Source organism: Cajanus cajan, chromosome 9 (assembly GCF_000230855.2).
Source record: "Cajanus cajan strain Asha chromosome 9, NIPB_CcT2T_4, whole genome shotgun sequence".
NCBI lineage: Eukaryota > Viridiplantae > Streptophyta > Magnoliopsida > Fabales > Fabaceae > Cajanus > Cajanus cajan.
The window spans coordinates 57,132,333-57,157,707 of record NC_138525.1 but is presented as its reverse complement, the minus strand read 5'-3'; the positions used below and the strand labels follow the sequence as shown (position 1 = coordinate 57,157,707).

The window sequence follows — 25,375 nt, the reverse complement described above, 5'->3', positions numbered from 1 at the left end:
ACCCCACAAAACACAGGATAGGATCCATTATATAATAATCTATTACCTCAATGTATTTCACTTTGGAGGGTCATTATATAATCATCTAATTAGCTTCGTTATTTGTTTTTTTTTAATCTTTGCTCCACCTCTTCTCATTTTTCATTTCATTTTGTTAAATTCCCAACCTAGATCGGATCTCCCATATGATTGACACAACTAAAGTGAGGCATCCATTCTGTGTCCAACTGTGCATCATTTCTCACTTCACAGTTCACACCACCCAATTTATTGTCCCACCCATCACCCCATGGGATGAATCTCAATCACGCTCCATTCTTCCATCTCAGTTGCAATTTGCAAACCCTTTTCCTTTCCCATTCATTTTTTCCCCCAAAAGCCCCTTTTATTATTTGAGTCACGTGCAGTAAAAGGTAAACAACAAAAGTAATCGAAAGGCATAATATATTAAAATACATTAAAAATAACATATAACTCGACATGAAATTTTTTACAACTCAATCTGTAAATGCTCAATATTCCTCTACTCCTATCCAACTTTTGCCACCCATACCTGTTCCAACCACCACCCCCTTCACCTCTGTTATCAAACTTTTGCATTTCCCACTTTACCCCTCCAAAATCACAATATTCCAAACCAGTCCCCACCGCATTGAAAAAATCCCAATTTACCCTTTCTTTGTTCCAACTCACACCATCATCACACGCTCTTTCTGTTCCACTTGTCCATGGTTCTCCATTCCACTCGATTTCCCTCACCACAACCCAACCCTCACTTTCCCAATTTACCCTCGACCCCGCCGCTAATTTACTAATCCTATTTTTTACTGAATTTTCTTTGCGGTTAAAATTTAACATTATTTTCTCCTCTTCGTGTTCACGTTCGTTATCCGACTCGGCGAACTCTGAGTCAACCCAGTCCAGAACACACCTCGGCGACGATTCCAAAACGCGGTCGCAGGGAAGCAAAAATGGATGCTGCAGCAGCCGATCGCAGCTCCACCGTTCACTTGGTTCCCTTCTCAGACACTTGTCGAGAAAATCTCTCCCTAGCTCCGACAGTTTGCTCGGAAACTCCGGCAACTCGTCCGAGTAACCGATTCGACTCAGCGTGTCCACACCTCGATCCTCCCACGCCGGCTTCCCCGTCACCATCTCCACCACCGTGCACCCGAGCGACCACACGTCCGCCTCGGGCCCCTGCCGCTCCCGCCGCACCACCTCCGGTGCCATCCACATCGGGCTCCCCCGCGGCATAACCGCGGCCTCGGCGGCGACAGCGGCGCCGAAGTCGGCGAGCTTGGCGACGGAGCCATCAGCGGCGAGGAGCACGTTCCTCCCCTTGACGTCGCAGTGGACGAAACCTCGCGCGTGCACATCACGCAGCGCGCTAACGATGCACCAGGCGTAGCGCCTGAGCAACCGCTGGTCCACGTCAGCATGAGCCAAGTCAGCGACGGTGCCACCTGGCATGTACTCCAAATGAAGGTTCCTGATGAAGAATCCCTCTTCGCACGTGACATCGTCGCCGAGATAAGCCACCACGTGCGGCGAGGCCAGGCGTCTCAGAATCGCAATCTCGTTCTCCAACGCCTCCACCTGTCCCTGTCGCCCCGCCTTGATGTCGACCGACTTCACCGCGAAAACGCGAGCGTCGTGTTTGGAAAGCGCGATGTTGACAACGCCGAACGCGCCCTTACCGACGCACTTGCCTCTCACCCACGAAGCCATGTTCTTAATTCGAACTCAAAAGTGTAATTGACATTTGTTGTGTATGTGATTGTGTGTGTCTGAAGACGGGGTATTTATAAACAACCTAGTGTGGTAGTGCGTGTTTGTTCTAATAACATTCGGTGTTTGGTGACAGCGTGGCATTTTTTTCAAAGTGGATAATTAAGAAAAGCGGTGGTGACGTTGAGATGGACATCTGAAAGAGCGGTAATGTTTTTGACGTAAATGGAGGATTGTGGGAATCAACTACTGGACACTCTTTTTTTCTTATGCCTTCCGTTTTTTAATCCTTATCCATAACATTTTTATGCCACCTTTCAGTTTCACTTCCACCACCTTTTTCCTTAAGCCACGGATTATTCAAGTACATTTAGGTCAAGCAATTCAATTAAGGAAATGGATTTTTTCTACGAGCAAGTCTAGTTCCGCACTTCTCAACAACACGAGTGTAATAAGTAATAACAATGTTTGCCTTCAATTAAGATCAACTAGATTATTGTTTTTAAGTTTTTTTTTTATTTTAATTAACTTTTGGTTTATTCCATTTGAATTAGATAGTACATCATCGTATACACTTTTATGTCCCTATTACACGATTGTTACCTAATATTGTTTATAATATAGTAGAATGAAGCGGTTATTTTCAAAGCCTTTTCATGTTTCATGTTTTGAATTTTGATCCAATTAAGGGTGGAATTATTTTATCAATTAAGAAGAGGTGTTGGGTTTTTATTAATATTAATATTGCGGGGTTGATATTTGAGTTATAATTTGTCGTGTTGCGTAGGAATATTAATTTGAACATGTGGTTGTAGTGGGGAATGTGGTTGAGAGGTAGATGTTAATAGTTGGCAAAGGGGAACATAACACGGTGGTGGTAGGAGGAGGAGAGAGTAAAATTGAAGTGGATGGGGAAGCCCCCACGTGGCGCAAATGTGTTGGTCCACGTAGTTGTGCAGACAATGCTAGAGGCTCGTAAGGATGTCTGGAAATGCCCATGATGCTTGTGTGTGGCTTTAGTCACAGGGTTTAGTTAAACTACAAGGCTCGTGACGTGCATCCTCGCAATTCCATTAAATATTTATATTATAATATTATTGTGTTAATTTTTATTAATCTGGAAAATTTGTTTGCATGTGAAGTTTGGATTTTGGTAAGGTCCCCAAATCTAGTCGTATCTTTTGGAAGATGTTTGAGGGTTGTTCTCTCTAATGTGGAGAAATTAATGGGACAATTCGGCACGCGGGTCCGAACTTCCTCATTAAGTATGTGGCACCTGCTATCATCGTATTATATAGTTAGCTCTCTTTTGCCTTCTCAACATGATATTTTACCTCAATTTGCTTTGCCTAATTCAGCCTAAATTATATATAAACAGGAAAATTACCAAATCCCCAACTTCAAATAAATGTAATACTTCACCTTAGAAGGCAAAGTTAGTGTTGTATTAATTTTCCAACTCCAACATTTTCTTCTTCTTCTTCTTGCTTCTTTTTTGGGGCGTTTTTTTCCAATATAAAATAAGATTTGGACAAATCTCTCAAGTTGAGTTATGAAACATACTTGAATGAATGAACATAGTCGATCTTCACACTAATCTTTGAGAATTTATTTCCTTATACCAGAACAAAAAATGACAGTACTATATGGTTGTAATTAGAGTAGAGGAAGTAATTTTATTTTAGAAATGGTTATTATTTTTAAAATTCGTGTATGCAATCTAAAATTCAATGTATTGTTGTTGCGCCACTTGTGAGCGTGTAATTGGTTGGGAGGGGCTTTAGAAGCTGAACTTGACCGGTTTTAGAATTGGACAAAGCGTTACGGAAAGGGAAACGAAGGAAAGGTTTGTCCACATAAACAAGACTTTTGGCATGAAACTAGATACATAGAAGAAAATAAAAATAAAATAAAAAAGTTGGAAAAGGAAACTAGCTAGGGATTCAATTTGAACATGATTATTCATTCATTTCCAAATTATTTTAGAAGCTTTTAAAGTAACAAGTAGAATTCTAGAACCTTGGCATTTGGCTGGCAAATGGGTGCCCACACGAACACGTACGGTGGTGGTGACTAATATGTGAATATGTGGCAGAGAGGAAAAAGTGACGCGTAGGAATGATTTTAGATCCTTTCACACTAAGACACGAAGGAGAAGAGTGGAATATATAAATAATACTCGGTGAAGTACTTGGGGTTTGGATAAGGTGGTGGTTATGAGGGTTAAGCAACGTGCTTCATGACTTGACTTGCATATTGCCGCAACACATCTATTTATGTGACGCGGTGTTTGCTGTCCACATCTTTTCCAAAGTGCATTGACCAAACTACATCACCCGACAAAAAATTTGCATTTCTACACAAGAACAATAATTAAGAACAAGTAAAAATTGTTATACTTGAATATTGGATATCTAATTACTTTTAATTAACTTTAATCTTATGATTTTCATACAGTAATACTATATTTTAATTCTTTAACAACATTTTCTTGTATATATTTGTTAAAATGTTACTAAATATTAAATAAATATGTTATTTTGCAACACTTTTTTAAAAATATCATTATAGATAGAGTAACATTTTTATTTTAATATTATTCTTTCTAATTATTTTCAAAATTAAAGTCCTATATCGAGTAAAAAAAATTTACATAGGTTATTTTTGCAACATTTTTTTTGAAAAATATTACTACAATTGTTTCTAAAATCAGTCTCACATCGAGTAAAAAAAATATTTCTCTTATCTCTAATTATTATCCATAATTAAAGTCTCACATCGAATAGATTAATGACTCATAAAGAGTATATATAACCATTATACTTAAGATAAATGAAATTTGATATTATATATATAATTACTGGTAACTAATTAAAAATGTCTTCCCCTAAAAATATAATAATTGATAGTATTATATCTAAATTAAAATTAATTATTATTTTATAAATTAACAAAATATTAGCAACATCATTAAAATGTTACAAAAATACTACTTTGCTAACATTTGAAAAATGTTGCCTAATTATATAAAAATGTTATTAAAAGTCTTTAGCAATATGGACTATATACAACATATACATAATTAAGTAACATTTTTCAAATGTTGCTAAAAATTATTTGTGTTGTAGTAATAAATCATTAGTAAAAACTAGACTATAGTGTTGCGTTTAAACTGGTCCACAAAATATTTAATCTTTTAACATGAGATGTTACATTATTAAGCTTCAATATATATATATAGGGAGCATATCAAGTGAGAGAAAATTTATTATGAGAGATGAGAGGGTTAAAATATAATCCTTAGATTAATTTTCTCTCACTTGATTAAACCCCAAATTTTCTCTCACTTGATTAATCTAAGGGTTATATTTTAACCCTCTCATCTCTCATAATAAATTTCCTCTCACTTGATATACTCTATATATATATATATATATATAAGTTACGTTTACCTGTAATTTTATGATATTTCTTATATAAATATGAAATAAGATGATAGAAATAATGTCAAATTTTAAACTACGAGGTAAAGTTTTTATCAGCAAATTATTCCAAAGTTTAAATTTTTATAATTTATTAACATCAACTTTGAGTATTTTGTAATTTAATATGTTTCACTAACTTAAATTGATGCCAGTTTGTGTCCATTTAATTAAGTGATCGATCAAACCTCAAGAGAGATTGTACCCGACTCTTTTGTGAACTAAAAAAAATATATTTTTCATCCTTTTTTGTTTGTTTTTCATTTTTTTTCCATTCAAATAATGTCTAGCTAGCACTACTTAGAAATAAAAGTTGAGCAGAACTTAGTTACACATAATTTCCTCTTTTTATTTTAATTATACATAATTGCCTTTAAAAAATGGAAGATATTTAGTAAAATATCATTTTAGTCCCTTAAAAAGTTATCTTATTAGTAGTAAAAATTCTTTTTGAATTCAGTTTTAATCCTCTAAAAATGTTATGTTATTTTCGTCCATATATAATTGAAAATGATTCTTTTTAATGTTAAAAGTATATTCTTTTTGGCAATTCATATCTGTCATTAAATATCAATTTATGACCATTTGAAAAGAGTATTTAATAAAACATGTTTTGACAAAAATAAGACAATTTCTTTTAATAGCTAAATTCAAATTTGTAGGACGAAAAATACATATACTTTAAAAATAATAGTAGTAATAAATAAATTTCATATGGTTAGAATGAAAGATTGAAGGCGATCGAAGGAATAATGCAAGAGAACATTTTGTTAACGTTAGCTCAGCAATTTTCTTTATGCCTCCACTATGAATCAAATTGAAACTAAAAACAAAGCATGGAACCCTTTTTGCTTTTCCTTTCCATCTTTAAAAGGAACAGATAAAGCTATTTAATAAACAGAAGCAAAGACGTGTAATCCATTTTGTTTATCTAAATATGCCTTCTACCATTGCCACACAAAAAATGGTAGTAATTAATTTAATTTGTTAAGTTGAGATTTGAGATATATGGTAAAGAAATGGAGAAGCGGGTTTGTTGAAAATTGTAATGGTGGGGGAATTTGTCTTGGAAGAGAGGGACAAAAGAGGAGTCATCAATGGTTTATGAGGTGCGCAAGTACTGCAACTGCACTCAAACACATTCCATAATTTCTGCTCACCATGCAAACATCACCTCAACTGTAAACCCCATTTTCTTAATTTCGCAAGAAGCCTTTAGTTTTACAATATTTTGTAGATTTGTTGCCCAATTCCATTAAACCAGGATACTGTGTCTCACCAATTCATGTAATATTTTAAAATATAAAATAAGATAAAAGTAACCGACTAACCATAATTTGGTATATATATATATAATTATCAACCTTGCATTCATCGATCACCAGTATTTTACTCGGTCACATACTTTCAGTCTTGTACAGTTGCTCCACGTTTTATCATGCATGTATCTTAATTCTTAAGATGTGTCAAATTAGTTGGAAATATGATTAAAATATTATTTATAAGATTTGGGTGGTCTTCTTTTTTGGTTTTAGATTAGTGTTTGATTGAGTTAGCTAGCTAGGCTCAGTTTAATTGTAATAAAGTATTAAAGTTTGTCTTGTCATGGATAAGAGGGACAAGTTTTTGGTTCTCTTGCGGGGTATCCACTTCTTTGAGAGTTTGTACTCTTAATTTGACATTTCTTTTTCTTTTTTCTACAATTATCTCGAGAAAAAATATATAAAATAATGGGGAAATTAAATTACCTTAACTGCCAAGTGTCATGATATTGATGAACAGAACACGTATTAAATCTTACATTAGCTGGTAATTGATGAGGAATACAAACAAAACTTTCTATAAGACTTGTATTTTGCATCATCTTCTTCTCTTTCTTAAGTTAATTTTTGTTATTGAGTAAAGTAATTTTTATTTGAATTATATATTTATTCAACACAACTAAGGTAACACAAAAAATCCTTAACATTGGTCATGGATGAGAGCATTTCTCAAATTAAGGACGCAAGGAAGTGTGAGTTATGTCATACAAACTAATTAAGGTTCCATTTCTATTGAACATGGTTAGAACGGTCAATTTAGGCTAAACCCATTACATGCTAATCAATATATTTTTGGTTAGGCCGAATTAATTTATTGACAGACTAAAAATTATGTTAGCCCAGCTCTTAACAGGTCACTGGCCTAATATCTTAGCCAATGGACCATTTACTTTTTAAATATCTATAATACATTAAAATTATCAAAAATTTAATTTTTATATAACAGATTAATCCAAAAACTCTTAATCATTATAGACTAAAATAAAAAAAAATATAGGTTATTGTTTGTACAATAAATTTGTAAAACACGATACATAATAATAAAAATTAAATAAAGTGTCTCAATTGTAAAAATAAACGAGTGTTAGAAATTAAAAAATAGACGTTAGCAACACATATGTATTATTAAATATATAATTATAAAAAAAAAAATAACAAATAAATTAGAGTAATGGATTAAACCAGACAAATAAATATAATTAAAAATATATTTAGACTTAATTTTTCACAATTTAATCTAACCCAACTCAACTCATGCACATATTGATTCAACGGCTAAATTTATTTTAACACTCGTATACATGATGAAGAGAAATAAATTCACAAAAATGTTAAAAGTACTAAGGATAAATGAATTTTTTTTTTTACATTAAATAAAAATTAATAGGTTATAAAAACTCATTTATTTAAAATAGTATAATATACAGTGATACATTTTTAATATAAAAATTTTACATTGTTAATTAATAAAAATTATCAATAATATAATTTTTAAAATAATTATTACAAAAATCAATGAATTCATTATACAAAAATGAGAATGTAAAACACTCATATTTTTTCTCTATTTAAAATCCTAAAGTTGTGGATTAGATAAATTATTCGATTTAAAGTTTAAAGTTTAAGGTTGAGAGTTTTATTTACTCCTCTGATTTTCACATGGCTCATCGACATAAATCTTCCAAATATTCTTTACTCTCCTCGATCGCTCGTGTCCTAACATGAAAGACATTTTATCTTCAACTTCTTCTATGAATATGGCATACCTCTTTACACAAATGAAACCGGCTTCTATTATTCAATAGTCTAGGTTTTTTTTTTTTTTTTTTGTGAGGACTTGTAATAGGCATTACGTAGTCATGTCCTTCCATGTCTGTGAGGAAAAAGATTGGTGAAATCTCTTGGATGTAAATATAAGAGGGGAAGAAAGTACTACTGCAAAAATTAGATTTAAAATTGGAGTTTTAAGATCGGTTACAAGGTAACCGATCTTAAAAGTGACGCGACGATAATTTTGTAAATAACATGAACACTTTTAAAATTGGTTAAAACTTAACCGATCTTAAAAGTACTTTTTAATATCGATTATTTTATGACCGATCTTAAAAGGCATGTCTGACGCTTTTAAGATCGGTTATTTTATGACCGATCTTAAAAGTGTTATTTTTAAAATCGGTTATTTAATAGCCGATTTTAAAAGTGTTAACCGATTTTGTATGTAGTATACGAAATCGGTTTTTAAATAATCGATTTTAAAAGTATCGTCAAAAATCTTTTATATTTCCCTCCATTCTCATTCTCTTTAATCTTTCCTTCCATTCCTTTTTTTACTCTCTCGCGTTTTCATTTTCTAAAGTCTCCAATAAGATAAATTTTGTTGTCATTTTCGTTTTCGCCTTCTCACACTCTTCTTATGTCTCTTTTCATTTTCTCATCTTCTCTTGTCTCTATTTTCGTTGTAGATTCATTTTGGGTAAATTTCGAATTTACCCAAAGAGAACGGTCTATTTTACAAGGAGAACGACCCGTTCTTCAAGGAGAACGGGCCGCACTGCAAGGAGCACGACCGGTTCTTAAATATAAAGTAAATTTATTTTTGACTGCTTAATTTTAAAATTAATTTTTTCTTGTATTTAAAAAACACTTAATTTAGTATATTTACTCATCTCATCAGGTAAATTGTCAAACAAAATTCACATCCTAACAATTTTATTAGTAAAAATATTTACATTAAACTTATATAATATCATACCGTTGATTTAATTTATAGACAAAAATATTTTTTAAAAAATTATATAAGTTCAAGAGATAAATTTTAAATTTGAAGGGGGAAAAAACAATTTTCTTCAGCATCGAGAATAAAAAATTTAAGCCAAATCTTTAAAGTGTGTGACAACTGTTTGAATGGTTAGGGAATCCTTATTCATTATTCAACTGTACTTACATTGTTTTCTTATAATTTTTATTCTGTCGTTTCATGCTTCAAGAATTAGATATTCTCAAATTACTTCTCTTATTGGTACATAATTTCCACGCGCATCTCATGATTTCACGAATACGGTCCATTAAATTAAATTTCACATATCTTAATGATTGCTTCAATATAATTCTATAATATGATACAGGCATAGCAGACGGAAGCTATTTCTTTAGACTTTACCCAATCTTGTTATGAACGTAAGTTAATTTATTCCAATCCATGAACATCAAATTACACGGTTGAATGAGTCATCTTAATGTATCAGAGTCAATAATTATGCTATTTATGTGCTTTCATTTCATACTAGTCCATACTCCATAGCCATATATTTGCAGGATTTTAGCTTCATACGACTTTGACAATCATAAATCCAATCTCTATGTATGTAGCCATTAATTCTATAGTAGGATGAGTCTGCATTAATTGGCTAGTTGCTTCCTCTGGTTGTGTATTATATATATTACATGTTGTTCATTAATTTATTGATAAATATATATACCTTAATTTTCTCTTTATAAGAGAACACATTTTCATAGTTTCAAGTTGTCTCAAACTTGACCAATTCATCCCAGTGGAAATCTCTCTCTCTCTCTCTCTTTTTTCTTCGTAGTAAAAAAAATCATAAAAAGCTTGACAATTATTAAACGGCAGTGATAATAGCAATTAAGAAGGCAACGTGCATGTTTCACAACGTAGAGAGTATATGATTAGAAGATGACTGATTCTCCTAAGAAAGAATCAATTAAGTTGATGAGAGGGTTTGGTATTCGGCGTATGGTACGGGATACATGCACTTCCAAACGCCAATTACTTACATATGTTGATTGGTGATTGGACGTTAGGGTTTGGTTACATGTACATTCCCCGCTTCTCAAATATTAATTGTGACATATCTACGAAAATCATCTATTCTAAGTGTCCCAAGTGTACAACAGTTATCAAACACGTTCTTGTGCCTTCCGCGAAGGATCCATATATGACAACGTGTCATGTGCGCATGTAGTCTCAGTGCCTCGAACCAACCTTCATCCCAAGTCAATCTCAAGTCAAATATCTTTTTGTCGCCATCACTTCATTATTATATTATCATCATCTCCATCTTAATGTGTACACACACTCACAAGTCTCGCATTTTTCTTCATGTTGTAGTTGTAATTACTGAGTTGCACCAATTAAAATAAAATTTCTATCAAATATCTCATTAGATTAGTGAAGTTTTGAAACACGGTATGTAACCGTATAAGACCTTGAGAATAGACCACAATGAATAGGATTGTAAATAATCTAATATTAACATGGATGGATTGCTTTTGGTGACTGGATGAACAAAAATAGAATAGTCCAAACGCGCAGAACCTGACTTAGACATTACTAGACTCTAAAAACTTGTGGAAATACAAATAACACTTCTTGATTAAGCATTTATTTGGATATGTATTGATAAATCATCGTGAATTTATAAAATTAATTTTGAATAAATGTGAGTCAAAATTAATAAGATTCATTTGGATAATAAAGGATAAAGACTTATTTTCATATTAAATGTTGTTTGAATTTTATCAAAATTTATTTTCAGTGTATAATTATAAACTCGAGTAGATAAAATTACTGATAATTATTTCTAAGTAAATCTAAATTTTCACATATTGAAATTAATTTTGTTAATAATCAAACATATTATATAAATTTGATTCTAGTTATTTAAAATGTAATAGAATTAATTTTAAACATATTTGATGTGAAACTGAGGTGTCCTAAATATATTTGGATCTTTATCAACTTCATCGACAGCGTAAACTCAGCTATACACTTATGCATCATCCTCATTGAATAACGTAAACTCATAAAAGGAACAACGTTAATATAAAAAAGAGATACACACCCACGACCACAAGGTTAAGAGTCTATTCAGTGTGCATGACAAACGAATGTTTTATTTTTTACGATAAAAGTCTACAATGAAAAAACATAAGAACATAAGAAAAATCGAATTTAATTTGAAATCTTAACTATTAGGAATGAATGAACTTAACTAAAGTGTCTCAGCCTTGCGGGATTTGACAAACTGCGATATGATTCTAAGTTTTTTTATACTTTCATCAAAAACAATTTTAATTCGGTGGTCGGCAGGACACGTAGCCATTGATCCTAATTATGGCCAGCAAACTTGGTCAACTTCTGCCAACGTTGCTGCTTATATTTTAGTGGCAACGTTCACATTAGTTTTCACGAGATCTATATAAAATAATTTTCTTATACTAAATTAATCTCATGGACCTTGTGCAACCAGAACTACTCTCCCAATTGCCACTACTCCAGTTCCACTGTTCCAGGCTTTTCCCGGGTCAGTGTCAAAGATTTGAGAGACGAAAATTAGTCTTGGATATTGGAGAACCATTTGCAATAAAACAGTTATAAATTAGAGAAAGTTAACGTAAATATGGCAAATACAAACGTACTTTTCACATGAAGGAAGTGCTTATTTCATTATATAAATAAAAAATTAGTCAAGTTCTTCCCGTCTCTTATGTGTGTGACCTTGTGTATCCTATAGCACTAGGAGTTAGCCCTTTTTTAAACTAATGGACACAATATTATATTGAAGTAATAAATAATAAAAATTATATAAAGCATGAACAACTAACTCAATTTAATGTTATTAACATTAGAATTTAAAAATAAAACAGCGAGCATTAATCCCAAGATAACAATAGCACGTGTTAATGGGATCATATTCACGTTGTAGAAGAGTGGATTAAAAATTAATCCTCCTATTGTTTAGGGACAATTACACGAGGATGAAACTTATAAGCGTCATTGGTAACAAATCAAGGCCCAAAACTATTTATAGGGGTAAAAATTTCATTCCCTGCAATAATGCAAAGGCAGCTTGAATAAGCTGTCAAATTCGTAAGACAGAAGCATACTATTCTGCCTACTGGTCAATCAAATATCTAACCGTTTGACAAATTCATAGATTAACAGACAAATCTACAAGCTAAATTTGGCCGACTGATAATTCATAGATTTCATTGACTGAATCATTCTGCAACAATTATGTACTCAAAAAAGGAAATGGAAGATATCACAAATTTGATATTTCAATTTAAAAAATAAATGAATTACCAAAATAATAATGTATAAATAATCAAAAGAATGCTTATTACATCAATAATTCTATGCAGTAAAAAAGTACTAAATGTTATTGTTAATATCCCTCTCCCCTACCTGGGTACAAAAAAATTCGATTAATAATGTCGTCAGATTTATATATACAGAAAAGAATCAGCTACACTATCGTCAGCACCACTAGGTTCAAAATCACATTGTGACCGCAATACGATCTCAGCTGCTGTTGTACTAAATGGAACTTCAAATATAGTGCTCCAATTTGATTAGCATAACACTTGTATCATCCAAAGAACCTCGTGAAACAGACAAATCTACAAGCTTTTTACAGGCTTGCATTGGTTGTGATTTGTTGTTCCCGATGAAAAAAGATCGAGCAATATCTACTGCTTCCTGATTACTAACCTGAAAGAATGAAAAAGAAAAACTTTGTTCAGTTAATCAATCAATACATGAGCAACAATATTCAACAATACTTTCCATAAAGAAACTAATAACATTGAAGTTAAATGGTTAAGTTTTATACCTTATCCCATAATCCATCTGAAGCTAAGATTAACAAGTCATGTTCAGGTTCAATCCTGAGAACTTTGGTCTCAGGTTCTGCTGTTACCCATTGTTTCATGTGTCTATCTCCAATTCCTCTAGACACAGCCAGAGAACGCTGGATCCTCCAAACACCGCGGCATAAATCGACATAGCCACCCTACAAGACAAATTTCAATGCTTATTAAGATAAGAACAATCATATCCAAATTCAAACATGTTGAAGTGGTTTCAATAACCACAGAGAAAAGACACTCAGAAGCTTACCAGGCTCTCAATTCTGTCCCTTTCGTCTTCCCTGGAAGGCCTGTGATCAGATGTTAGGGCCTCAGCAACACCCCCTCGGCTAATGACGGCACGACAATCGCCAGCGTTGGACACGACGAGGTTACCGTTTCTAATCAATGCTGTCACACAGCAAGAGCCACCATGGAGATCCTCCTTCAGGAAATCCGAATCAGTGTTTAGGTACCCACGCTTCACTGCCTCCTCAAAATTATCTTCATCTCTCGCGATCACTTCATCTAAGACATTCTTTTCTAAGTTATTTGCAGCAAATTCAGCAGCCTGTGCACCTCCGTGCCCATCAAATATGCCAAAGAAAGCCTGCCGGGATCACAAAACAAAATTTCTCCTCGTTAGATTTCATTTCACTCACATTCATTTACCTCATTAAGCATGAGAAAAGGTCAAATCAATCAATCCCCAATTAAAAACACCATTCAATCCAAGGCCAAGGTAACCTAGCTAATTCACACACCCAAATAACATCAATCATCATCACTGAGAGAAGTTCTTAACTTCAAACAACAACTCAAACATATAATTACAGAATTTTCCATACCGCGTCTACCTAGAAATTCATAAAACTAACAATCATTGAAATTCTCCACAAAAATCAATTCAATCAAACCCACAACGAAAGTTTCAAACTTTCCGGAACCCCAGTTACTTAAAACACCCTATAATCATAGCGAACGAAAGTTGCAAACTTTCCACCACCCCAGTTCCTAGAAACACCCTATAATCATAATCACCCAATCTAACCCCAAAAAAAAACTATTTTTCAAATAAAAATATATTTTTTCTTACCAGTTTGTGTTCTCCGCGTAGATTATCCCCGGCGGAGTAACGATCCTCCATGTACTCCCTCCTTCCCCTTTTGCAGTAAACGGAGAAGCCGTCTCCCTCAGCCTCGGCTACGTCAAGCGCCGCCGCGGAGGGCGTGGGAGGGACCCCAAAGGTGAGAGAAGAAACGGGTATGTCGAGCCTAGCGGGTCGCTTCCTCTTCAAAACGGTGGCGTTGGGGGATGTGGAAGAAGAGGAGGCGGCGGAGAACGCAGTTGGAGGCTTGGGAAGGCGAAGGCGAAAGGGAGAGGAAGGAGAAGAAGAAGCAGCAGAAGGAGACGAAGAAGAAGACGAAGCACAAGACGACGCCGTTGAAACGTTGGAGGGTTTGAGGTGTGAGAGAGAGAGCGAGAGAGCCTCCGGCGAAGAGGAAATGATGGAGGGCTTGGCGCAGAAGAGGGAGGAGGAGGGTGAGAACACCGGCGAATTGGAAACCGCGACGGAGCAAGACATGTTGGTTGTCTTCAGTCAAAATTCAAACGTTGGAATTGGTCTGTGTTCTTTCTTTCTTTGTTTGTTTTATGGTTTTGTTTTGTGTGTTTAGATGAGAGATTTTTTGATACGAGAGTTGGAGGTATATATAAAGGAGGGGATTAGAATGTTGCAAGTGTGGGACCCGCTTATTTGCGTGTTAATTGTGAGACACAGCACACAGTCAATTTTAAAACCTTCTTTGACCATCCTTTATGCAAACTCCATTTTGCCCTTTTTCTTTTATTTTGCCTCTTGTTGAAAATGAGTGTAATAATAATAGGTCAAGATTGTGTTATAACCTTATTTTCAATTCATTTTCTTCCTTTCTTTTTTGGATTTTTACATTAGTTGTTCTTTTGAATTTATGGAAATTCAATGCTGAGGAAAAAATACATTTAATATATTAGAATGTGATATATAAAAAATTAGTTCTTATTTGTATTAGCATTATACATTTTGTAATCTATATCAAATATGAAAAAAAAGCAGAAATTATGAGATTATAAATATATATATATATATATATAATTATACAGCTATCCAATGTTGTTAATTTTATAATAAATATTTAATAATCATCATAAGATGATTTTTATTATTTAAAACTAAAAAAATTACATGAACGCATTAGAATTAAACTCTTATATATTATGTAAAAAAAAGTTTGTAAGAGAATTGCATGGATTGGCAGGTTTGATAAAGGGAAAAAGATAAGAGAAGGGAAAAGAAAAATATGAATATATTTCTTTTAGTTTGATCCAAGGAAAAATAAAAGTTAAAAAAGAGTTTATTTAAATTTTACTTTACTTTAATTTAAATTTAACATTTGTGTTTTTCCAAAATTTTCTTCATCGAAACAAAGAAAGGGTAAATAGAAAGGAATCAAAATGTTATTTGAATGTTGACTTTAACGTGTGTTTTATTAAAGTTTAAGAAAGAAAGGGAGAAGAATGTAATTTGGGGTGGTAGAAGTGTGGTTATCTGGGGGAGTAGAAGCTGGAGGAAGTTGTCATAACAGGAGAATCAGGATGAGATATGAATGAAAAAAAAATGGAATTAAAAAAGAAAAAGAATGTAACAGTGAAGTTGAAAGAGCGTACTTTGACTTACCCACTGCGTTCCTAAGCAAAACAAAACACAAAACACAAAACACCTTCATTCTCTTTCTTTGTATTATTGTTTTGTTGGGTGTGTGGGCCCCACCGTGGGAAGCAGGTTCTGCGAAGTTACCGTTGGAGTGTGAAGACAGAAACATACACGTGCCACGTGGCATCATGACCGTTGCCATCTTCATCTCTTCTCAAGTACGTCCTACTTCCCAACGTCTTCTTAACTCTCTTTCTTTGTCTTTCATCACCATTACCTTTTGGATTTCAACTACTTGTTCCTCTTCCTACAATTACTCTTCCAACTTCTAATTTGTAACGTGTTTTTTTAGGAATCCAACTTGCAACGTGATTATTAAAGATTGGGAATTCTTTTAGAATTTTATTAAAAGAAAGTGCAATGCACACACATTAGAACTTGTATTAATTCTTTTACATTTAAGAAACGTGTTCTTGTGTTTATTTAATTGGTTAGGTTTAATTAAATGATATTTTTATTGCTTACCAAAAAAATGATATTTTTATTAAGACTAATTTTAATTATTGATTTTTGAGTTGTTAGGGGATTAAATTAATTGGGCCATAGAGTTGACTTGAGTGAACATAATTAGGTTTGAAGTATTCTCAAAATTGAACTAAAATAACTACCAATTAAGATAAGAGAATGATAAATAATGTTCAAATTTAATATATAAGAAGAGGAATATAAGAATAATTTTTAACTTCTAATTAAGAAAAGTGGGAAATAGACAAATATTTTGGAGAAAAAATTGATTGAACTTAGATGCACGTATCTTATAAACATTATAAAGGTTTATCTATTTAAGTTGGAGTGAGTAATAAGGAATTTATATCATTTAAACAAGTAATTAGAGTCTAAATATCAACTCTTATAAATATAGAAAACTTAAGTAAAAAAGATATCACAATCTATTTAATGTCTATCAAATTTTTAGATTGTTTTCGTATTTGACTGACAATATTTTTTAATAATAATAAAAAAAAAGTTTTGTTTTCTAATTTCTATAAAAAAAAATTGGTTTACCTTATTTAAGAGAAAATTCAAGATAGAACTTTTTATTAAATTTACAAAAATAATTTCACATACATCTCATCTTTTCTTTATACATGATTGTCAATTTTTCATCTAAACTAAAAACCTCTCAAGTCATATTGGTGAGAGAGTTTTGTGGGTCTTTTGCTTTACTTCCATTTAAAAATCAATATTCAAAAGTCACACTTCGTAGCCTCTAAAATGTATCAAATAGATCCAAGGTTGCCAAATTTATCTTTCTCATAGGGTATTATCATATCTATAATATAGGTAAATGTTCTAATTTTTCGAAGAAAGCAAGTAAGGTGAAGTGTGACTTTGCTTACATTTTCGATGAGATTAATTGAAAATAAGAAGTTAAATTCAAGTTATTGAAGACAACTGATGGTGTCATATTACAATTGGTTATAATCACATTATAAGTATGTAGAACTTATTTGGGGTTGTAACACCCCATTTTTCTATTTCAATTTTATTTTTTTTAAGGGTATTTTGGTAATTTTATAAAGGTGATAGGGATGATTTAGTAGCTTGGAACGGGCTGTTCCGGAATTGGAACGGGCCGTTCCAAACTACCAAAAAGCATGTGATTTAGTAGCTCGGAACGGACCGTTCCGGAATTGGAACGGGTCGTTCCAAACTACCAAGTTGTATGTGAGTTAATAGCCCAGAACGGGCCGTTCTCAAGATGGAACGGGCCGTTCCGGACTATTAAATATGCCATTAACCCTAATTGGGAACGGGTTTGGAACGGGGCGTGACCGTTGTGGATAATTAATGCACACCAGAACGGGCCGTTCTGGTTTTGGAACGGGCCGTTCTGGATGTGATTTTTAGCCATGTTTTAAAGGTCCGGAACGGCCCGTTCCGGATTTGGAACGGGCCGTTCCGGCGTAAAAAGCCTATAAATAGAGCTGTTTGTCACTCCCAAAAAATACACCTCTCATTATGATTCTGAATTCTTTTCTTTTGCTCTCTCTCTTCTTTCCTCTACTTTCTGCTTCAGACCGAGGGGAACCCAGCGAGGGAGATCAACCAGATCTAGTCTAGATTCAGCTTCTTCATATCCAGGTACGGGGGAAAAGGGAATTATTTATATATAGAGTTACATGAGGGAATTGGGTAGAGGAAGAACCCCTTAGAATTATGAGCAATTTTAGAAATATTTCTGTTTGAAGAATTATTGACATTATTTGATTCTGTATATATTTAGGACAATAAATATATATTTTGTTTGTAAAAATGATGCTCTAGGAGAGAGAACGAAATTATAGAAAAGTGCCTGTAGGCTAGGTTTTGGAAAAATTGAAATATTTCTGTTTGAGGAATTAATGATACCATTAGATTCTGTATGTGTTGAGGATTAGAAATATATATTTAATTTATAAGAATGATGATCTGAGAGGGAGAACGAAACTGTAGAAAAGTGTCTGTGAGTCAGGTTTTGAAAGAATTGAGGGTTTTATTGTTTATGTTAAAGTTTTATTAAATTGATAATTCCATTATTTATAATATTAATTTATGAATGTTATTGGTATATTATTTAATAAGAATTGATGATCTAGATGTGAATTGCTCGAATGGTGTGTAAACCCTTATTTTGTTAGACTTATCTGTTGTGCATGTAATATGGAATTGAGATGAAATGAGATGTTGTGTGGATATGATTATGATTGTGATTGTGGTACCTCACACTAATGACCAGGGATGAGACGAACCTTGAGTAGTGATGCTTCAAGGACGAGCGTGCCCTTGGCATAGTGTGGGATGAGTGAGGCAATTAACACGCATCACTTATGTCACATATAGCAGCCCTGACATAGAGTTAATTGCAAGAGACTATGTGGATTGTAATGTGATTGTGGTTCCTCACACTAAAGGATCAAGGATGATACAAACCCTGGTAGTGGATGCTTCAGGGACGAGCGTACTCCTGGATGATCAGGGATGATACGAACCCTGGGTAGTTGATGATTCAGGGACGAGCGTACTCCTGGATGATCAGGGATGATACGAACCCTGTGTAGGTGATGCTTCAGGGACGAGCGTACTCCTTAATGACTAGGGATGGCACGGCCCCTGGGTAAGTGATGCTACAGGGAGGGCGTGACCCTGGTTCGGTGTGGGAGGCAATTAACCCGTATCACTTGTGTCAGATGTGGCGAGGTCTTGGCATAGTGTTAATTGTGAGATTGGTGTGAATTATGGATGTGGAAATGATATTTGTTAAATGTAAAATTGGTGTGAATTATGGATGTGGAAATGATATTGTTAATTGTAAGATTGACATGAATTATGAATATGAAAATGATGTTGTAAATTGTAAGATTTATGTGGATTGTGATAGATTGATGTAGTTGTGAATTGAGATGTGAAGATGATGAATGATTGACAAATTATAATATATATGAACGCTTGTAATTATTTTATTAAGCAACGAGTTATGATGAGATTACAATTGTGGTGTGTTTGTATGTGCTTTGCATATAGATATTTTCTTTTCTCACCGTATAAATTGTGGATGTTTTAGGTGAGGAAGATCCGGCTTCGAGTGGCATCTAGAATGCCAACAGTTGAATTGTGGGGATGCTCTGATATTGTGACATCGGGGCAGAGGAATTTAGAACATAGGTTTTATATAGATTTGGAATTGTAAACGTTATTTTTGAAAACAATTTGTAAACTCTTGCGTTTCATTTTTTTATATTATTATTGTGGTTGTTGAAGAATAATTTCGAAGATTTTTATGTGAACCCTTTTTACCGAAATTGAAAAATTTATTTGTCAGTTTTTATTATTACAATATATGTGTTGGGGTAGTAAGGGTGTCACAGGGGTGGCTACTCATTGGATGAATTAGTACACAATTACAAAAACAAATATAAAGGAGGTTTGGTGATAGATCATGGGCCAAGGGCCTAGTAACCAAAGCTATGGCTAGAAGAATACAGGAAGAGATGGACCATGAGAAGACTAGTGGGCTTGTCAAGCCCAAGGTGATCTTCTCTTGGAATGCTCTATCATGAAGAGAAGGCCTAGTTCTACTTGTATACAGTGTACAATTTATACATAGTCTTTTGTATAGGTTATTTTGCCTTTGTATTTGTGAGGCACTTTATTTGCTTTTCTTAATGCTTGTATATTGATTTTGAGGTAAGTTACTTGGAGAGTTTAACTCCATTTAACCTCCCTAGTTGATACTTTCATTTTGTATTTTTTCAGTAGGGTAAAGGGGGTGACATTTAGCAATGCTTGAGGGTGTGCTTAGAAATTGGGCCTGAGTTGGGCCTAGGCAAAATTTTACATATTGGACTCATTTTGCTCCTAATTTTTCATAGATTTGATTTAGCTAGGTTTCATCATCAAATGATGAACCTAACTAAACCAAATCAAAGATTTTCAAATTAATTCAAGGAGCATTTTGAACCATGGGCCGCCTAGCTTGTTCCTTCTCCTTGGCCGAATTTCTCAAGCATTCCTTCTTGAGTTTGAAGCTTGTCTTGCAAGCTTCTAAACTCAAGCAAGGTTAGCTTACCTTACCATGGTTCCTAAATGAACCATGGTCAAGGCTTAGCTTCTCCTACAAGCTAGCTAAACCGTAGGAGTTTAAGTTAACCCTACCATGGTTCTTAGTGAACCATGGTTAAGGATAACTTCTCCTACAAGCTACTCTCCCCTATATATTTGATTTTCCTACACTTGTACTCACTTTTGACATATATGAGAAATAATATTCAGATTTCTCTCTCAAGAGTCTTCCTCAAAACCGTGGAGAACTTTCTCTCCTAAGTTCTCTCCAAAGTTCCTCAAACCTTAGCCTAGGTTCCTTAAGCTTCTTCATCCAAAGGAAGTAACCGAACCTCCTTCTAAGGCATCACCTCCATTGAAGATTTCTTCAAGGAGATTTCAAGTTTCAATCCAAGGTCTACCTCAAGAGATTCGGTCCTAAGCATGGAACAAAGTGGAGGAACATCAATCTCCTCACCTAGTTCCATCATTTGGGAATTGATACAACCAAGAAAACTAATTTATCTTTACTTCACAAGCATGCTCTGGGTGTTCATGCATAATAAAGTGAAATTGTAGATGACTTGGCTATTAGCCTAATACTTGAAAGATAAACACATCTTTCATACTATACCAAAGCAAGATTGTTCACAAATAATTTGGACATCCATGATCAAAATTTGATTTCAAAATCGAAGTTGGGATATAATAGATAGTTAAACAATTTGATTTCTTATGTCATCATAAACAATACTCGATTGGTTATTAAGGACGTCTATATTGATGGCCAAAAACAACTTAGTATCCAAATCCTAGAGGAAATTAAATGAGTCCAATGATGAAATTATATGGGAGAACTCCTATTCAAGCTTGTACTCAGCTACTGTTGTTTATCAATAGCTACAAACTTGAATTACCTTAGAATATTAGACACTTTTTTCGGGTTTACCCTTCATGAAACTCTTCCTATTAACCAAATTCAATTTCATCGTCCTATATCTTATAATAATTTTGTCATAGTTGTGCATGCCAAGAAACTATTCTTCATACAATTCACGATTGTGGCAGAGCTACAAGGATTTGGCGTATGATAAGGTTGGATTAAGGATAACATATTTTCTGGTTTAAGAATATAGGATGAACTCAAAGGAATGTGGAGGGAAAGAATGATTATGTCTCTTGCTAGTAGTTGGATTATTTGAAAAGTTAAGAACACAACAATCCATACAAACACATTCAGATGATTGGTAAATTTGTAATCGCTAATCAAATTCATCCATTAGTAGGTCCAATTCAATATGCTTTTAGATATTTGCCTACTCAATGTATGCTTTTAGATCAAATCTGCATTTTAATAATAATTAACAATCACGTATTATTAAACATAAGTAAATAATATTTTATATACCATGATACTATATTTATAATATCATAAATTATTTAAAATATATTTTATATATTTTTCTTCTCATTCAATAAAGAATTTTAATAAATTGCTTAATTTATTTTTTCAATTCATTTTTCCTGTTTCAAAAAAAATAATTGCGTGTAACTTGCTTTGCTGATTTTCTTTTCCTTTTTATTTCCGGTTAGAAAACTAGAGATTTGTTTTTCTTCACTGCTCATTTTTCGTTGGCCTAAATTGCTTATAGTTCAATCAGAAGTACATCACCATTTAATCATTCTCAGCCAACAATTATCTATCATTTTAGTTTTCAAAATGTATTACAGTAAAACTGGGAAATGATTATAATTTTTTTAAATGTAGGGAACCACTTATTTTAATGTATAATATCTACAAAATATAATAATTTTCTTTAACAACACTTAAGGGAGTGTAGAACTTTAAGAGTTATATTTCTGCTCCACTTTGTTCTTATAATTCTTATGCCTTTATTTTTAAGCTATGGGTTAGAGCATTTACAATGGGAATTGCTTATAAGCAACTCCTAATCACTTTAAATAGGTTCTACTGTGCCACAACATTTATAAGCAATTCATTATATTTTTACAATTTTTATTCCAATGAGAATTTGCTTATAAGTACCCCAACTTTTTTACAACTCATACTACACTTTTTAACACCTCACACTATACTTTTTGACACTCACGCTACACTTTATGATAAATTTTTATAAAAATTATTATAAATAATATATAAATATGAATAACTAACAAAAAAAAATTACAATAATAAAAAAATTAACATATCAACATAAAAGAAAATAAATTTACAAAAAATTTAACAACAAAAATTAAAATAATTAAAAATTTTAAATATATGAATTAAAAAAATATATCTTAAATTATAAAAAATAAAAATATATATATATATATATAAATTAAAATTATATATTTTTAATTATAAAAACTAAATGATAAAATAAATGAAATTATAAAAATTTTAAAAGTGTATTCAGCTATTTCCACATGTTATATATATATATATATATATATATATATATATATATAATTTTATTTTTTTTGTGAAATTTGTGATAAAATAGTAATTTAAATGTACATATAGTTCCAACTCCCCAAGCGCAACTGGTTCAAAAAGAATTTATGTATAGAAATTTCAAGAAAAGGAAAGTAAAGAAAAAGAAAACAAAAAGTACAGCAGAGGCTGGCAAGCACCGTTACTTCTGCAAGACACAGCTAAAATTTTTTTTCTTTCTTGTACCACATAAGCCTACTTCAATGGAGATTTCTTGTTAGATATGATGCTTATAAATAAGAAACTGGTGAAACACCCTCCATTAGAGATGGTCTTAGGCAACATAGGAAATAACAAATTGGGCTAAGTCCTTATTGCATTGAGATGACATATGAATTGAGTAAATGTTTTTGAGTTCATATTAACCTTATATTTATTTTATTATAATTAGTTGTTGCAACATGAATTTGCTATGGGCTAACAATGCTCCATTTAATGATACGTCCAATGTTCAGACAATAATCCATAATCTTATACATTGCTTACATCAGTATTGGTATATTGCAAATTGAATGAACATTTTTTATTTTTTATCCGTAATGATAATCATTTTTTGCTTCAACAGTACTGATTGCCTTATTTCTTGGGGGCTACTTAGGTGCTACTTAGATTCCCCAATGAAAATTAGTAGCTAAGTGGCCAAATCCACAACATATGCAACCAAAATCAATAGCTTCTTTAATGGCATAATAATGTTCATGTCCAATCAGTAGAAATTTACAAACCGCCAACCAATAAAAATTAACATAAAACTACCGTTTAAAATACTTATCTTAAAAATTAACATATATGATATTAATGATCTAATAACTGCAAAGAATTAATTATGTGGTGCATGATCATCTTTAACGCAACATCCAAACAAAGGCTATTATTGTATCCAAAAAGACGTTATAAAATCCACATGAAATTACATTTTATACGTTATTTAAGTAGCATTTTGCTATTCAACCAAAAAGAAAAATGTATAGATTAAAAGTCTGACAGCAACAAACACTAAACAACTCAGTCCCTTAGATGTTCAATTAATGTTTGCGATCACGCCCGCAAATCATTACAGGTCTGTAGGCTCATCACAGTTGAGAATAAACTAGTATAACAAAACCCACAACAAATAGAACAATGTATGATTTTCAATTAAACATCTACCAAATTCAATTAAGAGTTAAAAATAAAACCACTTATAAGTATAGTTATAAAACAACTTTCCCAAAATCTGATTTGAAAAACATGCTAAATATCGAGATTAATAGGCATGAAATAGAAACGAAGTACATCATCAGCATGGAAATTTCATTCTCATCCACAGCAATGTTTGCTGTGTAGGAAGGTGTCCTAAGATTTTTCCAATCTCATCACATGATGTAACCACCAAGAATGCACTACTAAAAAATATCATAACCTACCAATGAAAAAAACACAAATAAGCACAACTGCACAAAAAAAGATACATGTAGATTCAGAAGCATAGGAAATTGTTTTCCATCACTGTAATTACTCAGATCAAGTGTTGGATTATATATTTAGCCTCATCCTAACCCAGAAATATTAAACGATTAAACCCTAAATAACCTCAACAGCATTTCACCATAAATACAAAGGCTTAAAAACCCAATTCCGTACACGATCAAAAAAAAAAGAATTTAGTTCCCCGACGTCCAAATACCGCATCAAATTGCAACAATGGATAGCGAGGGGAACACACATCTCGGCCTCAATTATACGTTGCAAACACATTAAAAAAGTGCCAGCAAAAACCTCAAAGAAAGCTGAAGCCTTTCAAACATAAACACCCAATTGTTAACAACAGAACATTACCCAAAAAACACAAACTTTAAGAACCTAACCCTTAAAAAACTGGGAACAACATTGAACAACTCAGTCCCTTAGATGTTCAATTATGTTTGCGATCATTACCGCAAATCATTACAGGTCTGTAGGCTCATCACAGTTGACAATGACGCAACCCCAGTTACTTACTCAATCGACCACAAAACTAAAACCCATAACAAAATCTAACAGATCTGGTAGAAAATTTCATGTAGCTGTTCTATTGTTTTCCCAAAACCAAAGGGTAGTGGAAGTGATGAAAAAAAGAACAACACAAAGTGCTATAGCTTCTAGGGAACGAGTCGATTGGGAATCGAATTAATCCGCATCGACCAGATAGCGAAGCAATTATAAAACTGAAATCCGAGTGAAAATCAGACTAAGAATTCATAAGCCCTAAGAATTCACAATCCCTAAGAAATCGTAAACCCTAATTTCCAATGCAGAAGCTATGAAGAAGAGATATTAGAGTAGCTGCGGCAAAGAGTTCTGTTTGTGTCGTTTTATAGGACAAATAGCAGAATAATCGTATGGCTGTTATTAGATTCATGTGATCCAACGGTTAGAGTGTTTTAAGTGAAACGGCTTT

The 25,375-nt window shown here is 32.9% G+C and overlaps 2 protein-coding genes and 5 non-coding genes across 7 annotated transcripts; all 7 read right to left on the bottom strand.

Annotated features, from left to right (window-relative positions):
- Window positions 1-427: 427 nt before the first annotated feature.
- Window positions 428-1,797, bottom strand: LOC109816027 (mitogen-activated protein kinase kinase kinase 17). Its single transcript, XM_020380882.3, has one exon. It carries the CDS (start codon window positions 1,729-1,731, stop codon window positions 448-450), a length of 1,284 nt encoding a protein of 427 aa, XP_020236471.2. The 5' UTR covers window positions 1,732-1,797; the 3' UTR covers window positions 428-447.
- Window positions 1,798-12,598: 10,801 nt separating this feature from the next.
- Window positions 12,599-14,881, bottom strand: LOC109816034 (putative protein phosphatase 2C 25). Its single transcript, XM_020380893.3, has 4 exons — window positions 14,283-14,881; window positions 13,458-13,796; window positions 13,171-13,350; window positions 12,599-13,049 (listed from the first exon to the last, which is right to left on the bottom strand). The coding sequence occupies exons 1-4, from the start codon at window positions 14,769-14,771 to the stop codon at window positions 12,888-12,890; spliced, it is 1,170 nt and encodes a 389-aa protein (XP_020236482.1). The 5' UTR covers window positions 14,772-14,881; the 3' UTR covers window positions 12,599-12,887.
- Window positions 14,882-23,955: 9,074 nt separating this feature from the next.
- LOC114917039 (small nucleolar RNA SNORD25) lies at window positions 23,956-24,040 on the bottom strand. The gene has a single exon (XR_003805768.1). It is a non-coding gene; the product is annotated as a small nucleolar RNA SNORD25 (small nucleolar RNA).
- A 188-nt stretch (window positions 24,041-24,228) lies between these two features.
- On the bottom strand, window positions 24,229-24,323 carry LOC114917040 (small nucleolar RNA snoR31/Z110/Z27). The gene has a single exon (XR_003805769.1). It is a non-coding gene; the product is annotated as a small nucleolar RNA snoR31/Z110/Z27 (small nucleolar RNA).
- Window positions 24,324-24,409: 86 nt separating this feature from the next.
- On the bottom strand, window positions 24,410-24,498 carry LOC114917041 (small nucleolar RNA snoR31). Its single transcript, XR_003805770.1, has one exon. It is a non-coding gene; the product is annotated as a small nucleolar RNA snoR31 (small nucleolar RNA).
- A 97-nt stretch (window positions 24,499-24,595) lies between these two features.
- LOC114917042 (small nucleolar RNA snoR136) lies at window positions 24,596-24,735 on the bottom strand. The gene has a single exon (XR_003805771.2). It is a non-coding gene; the product is annotated as a small nucleolar RNA snoR136 (small nucleolar RNA).
- Window positions 24,736-24,828: 93 nt separating this feature from the next.
- LOC114917038 (small nucleolar RNA SNORD25) lies at window positions 24,829-24,912 on the bottom strand. The gene has a single exon (XR_003805767.1). It is a non-coding gene; the product is annotated as a small nucleolar RNA SNORD25 (small nucleolar RNA).
- Between the last annotated feature and the right edge of the window lie 463 nt (window positions 24,913-25,375).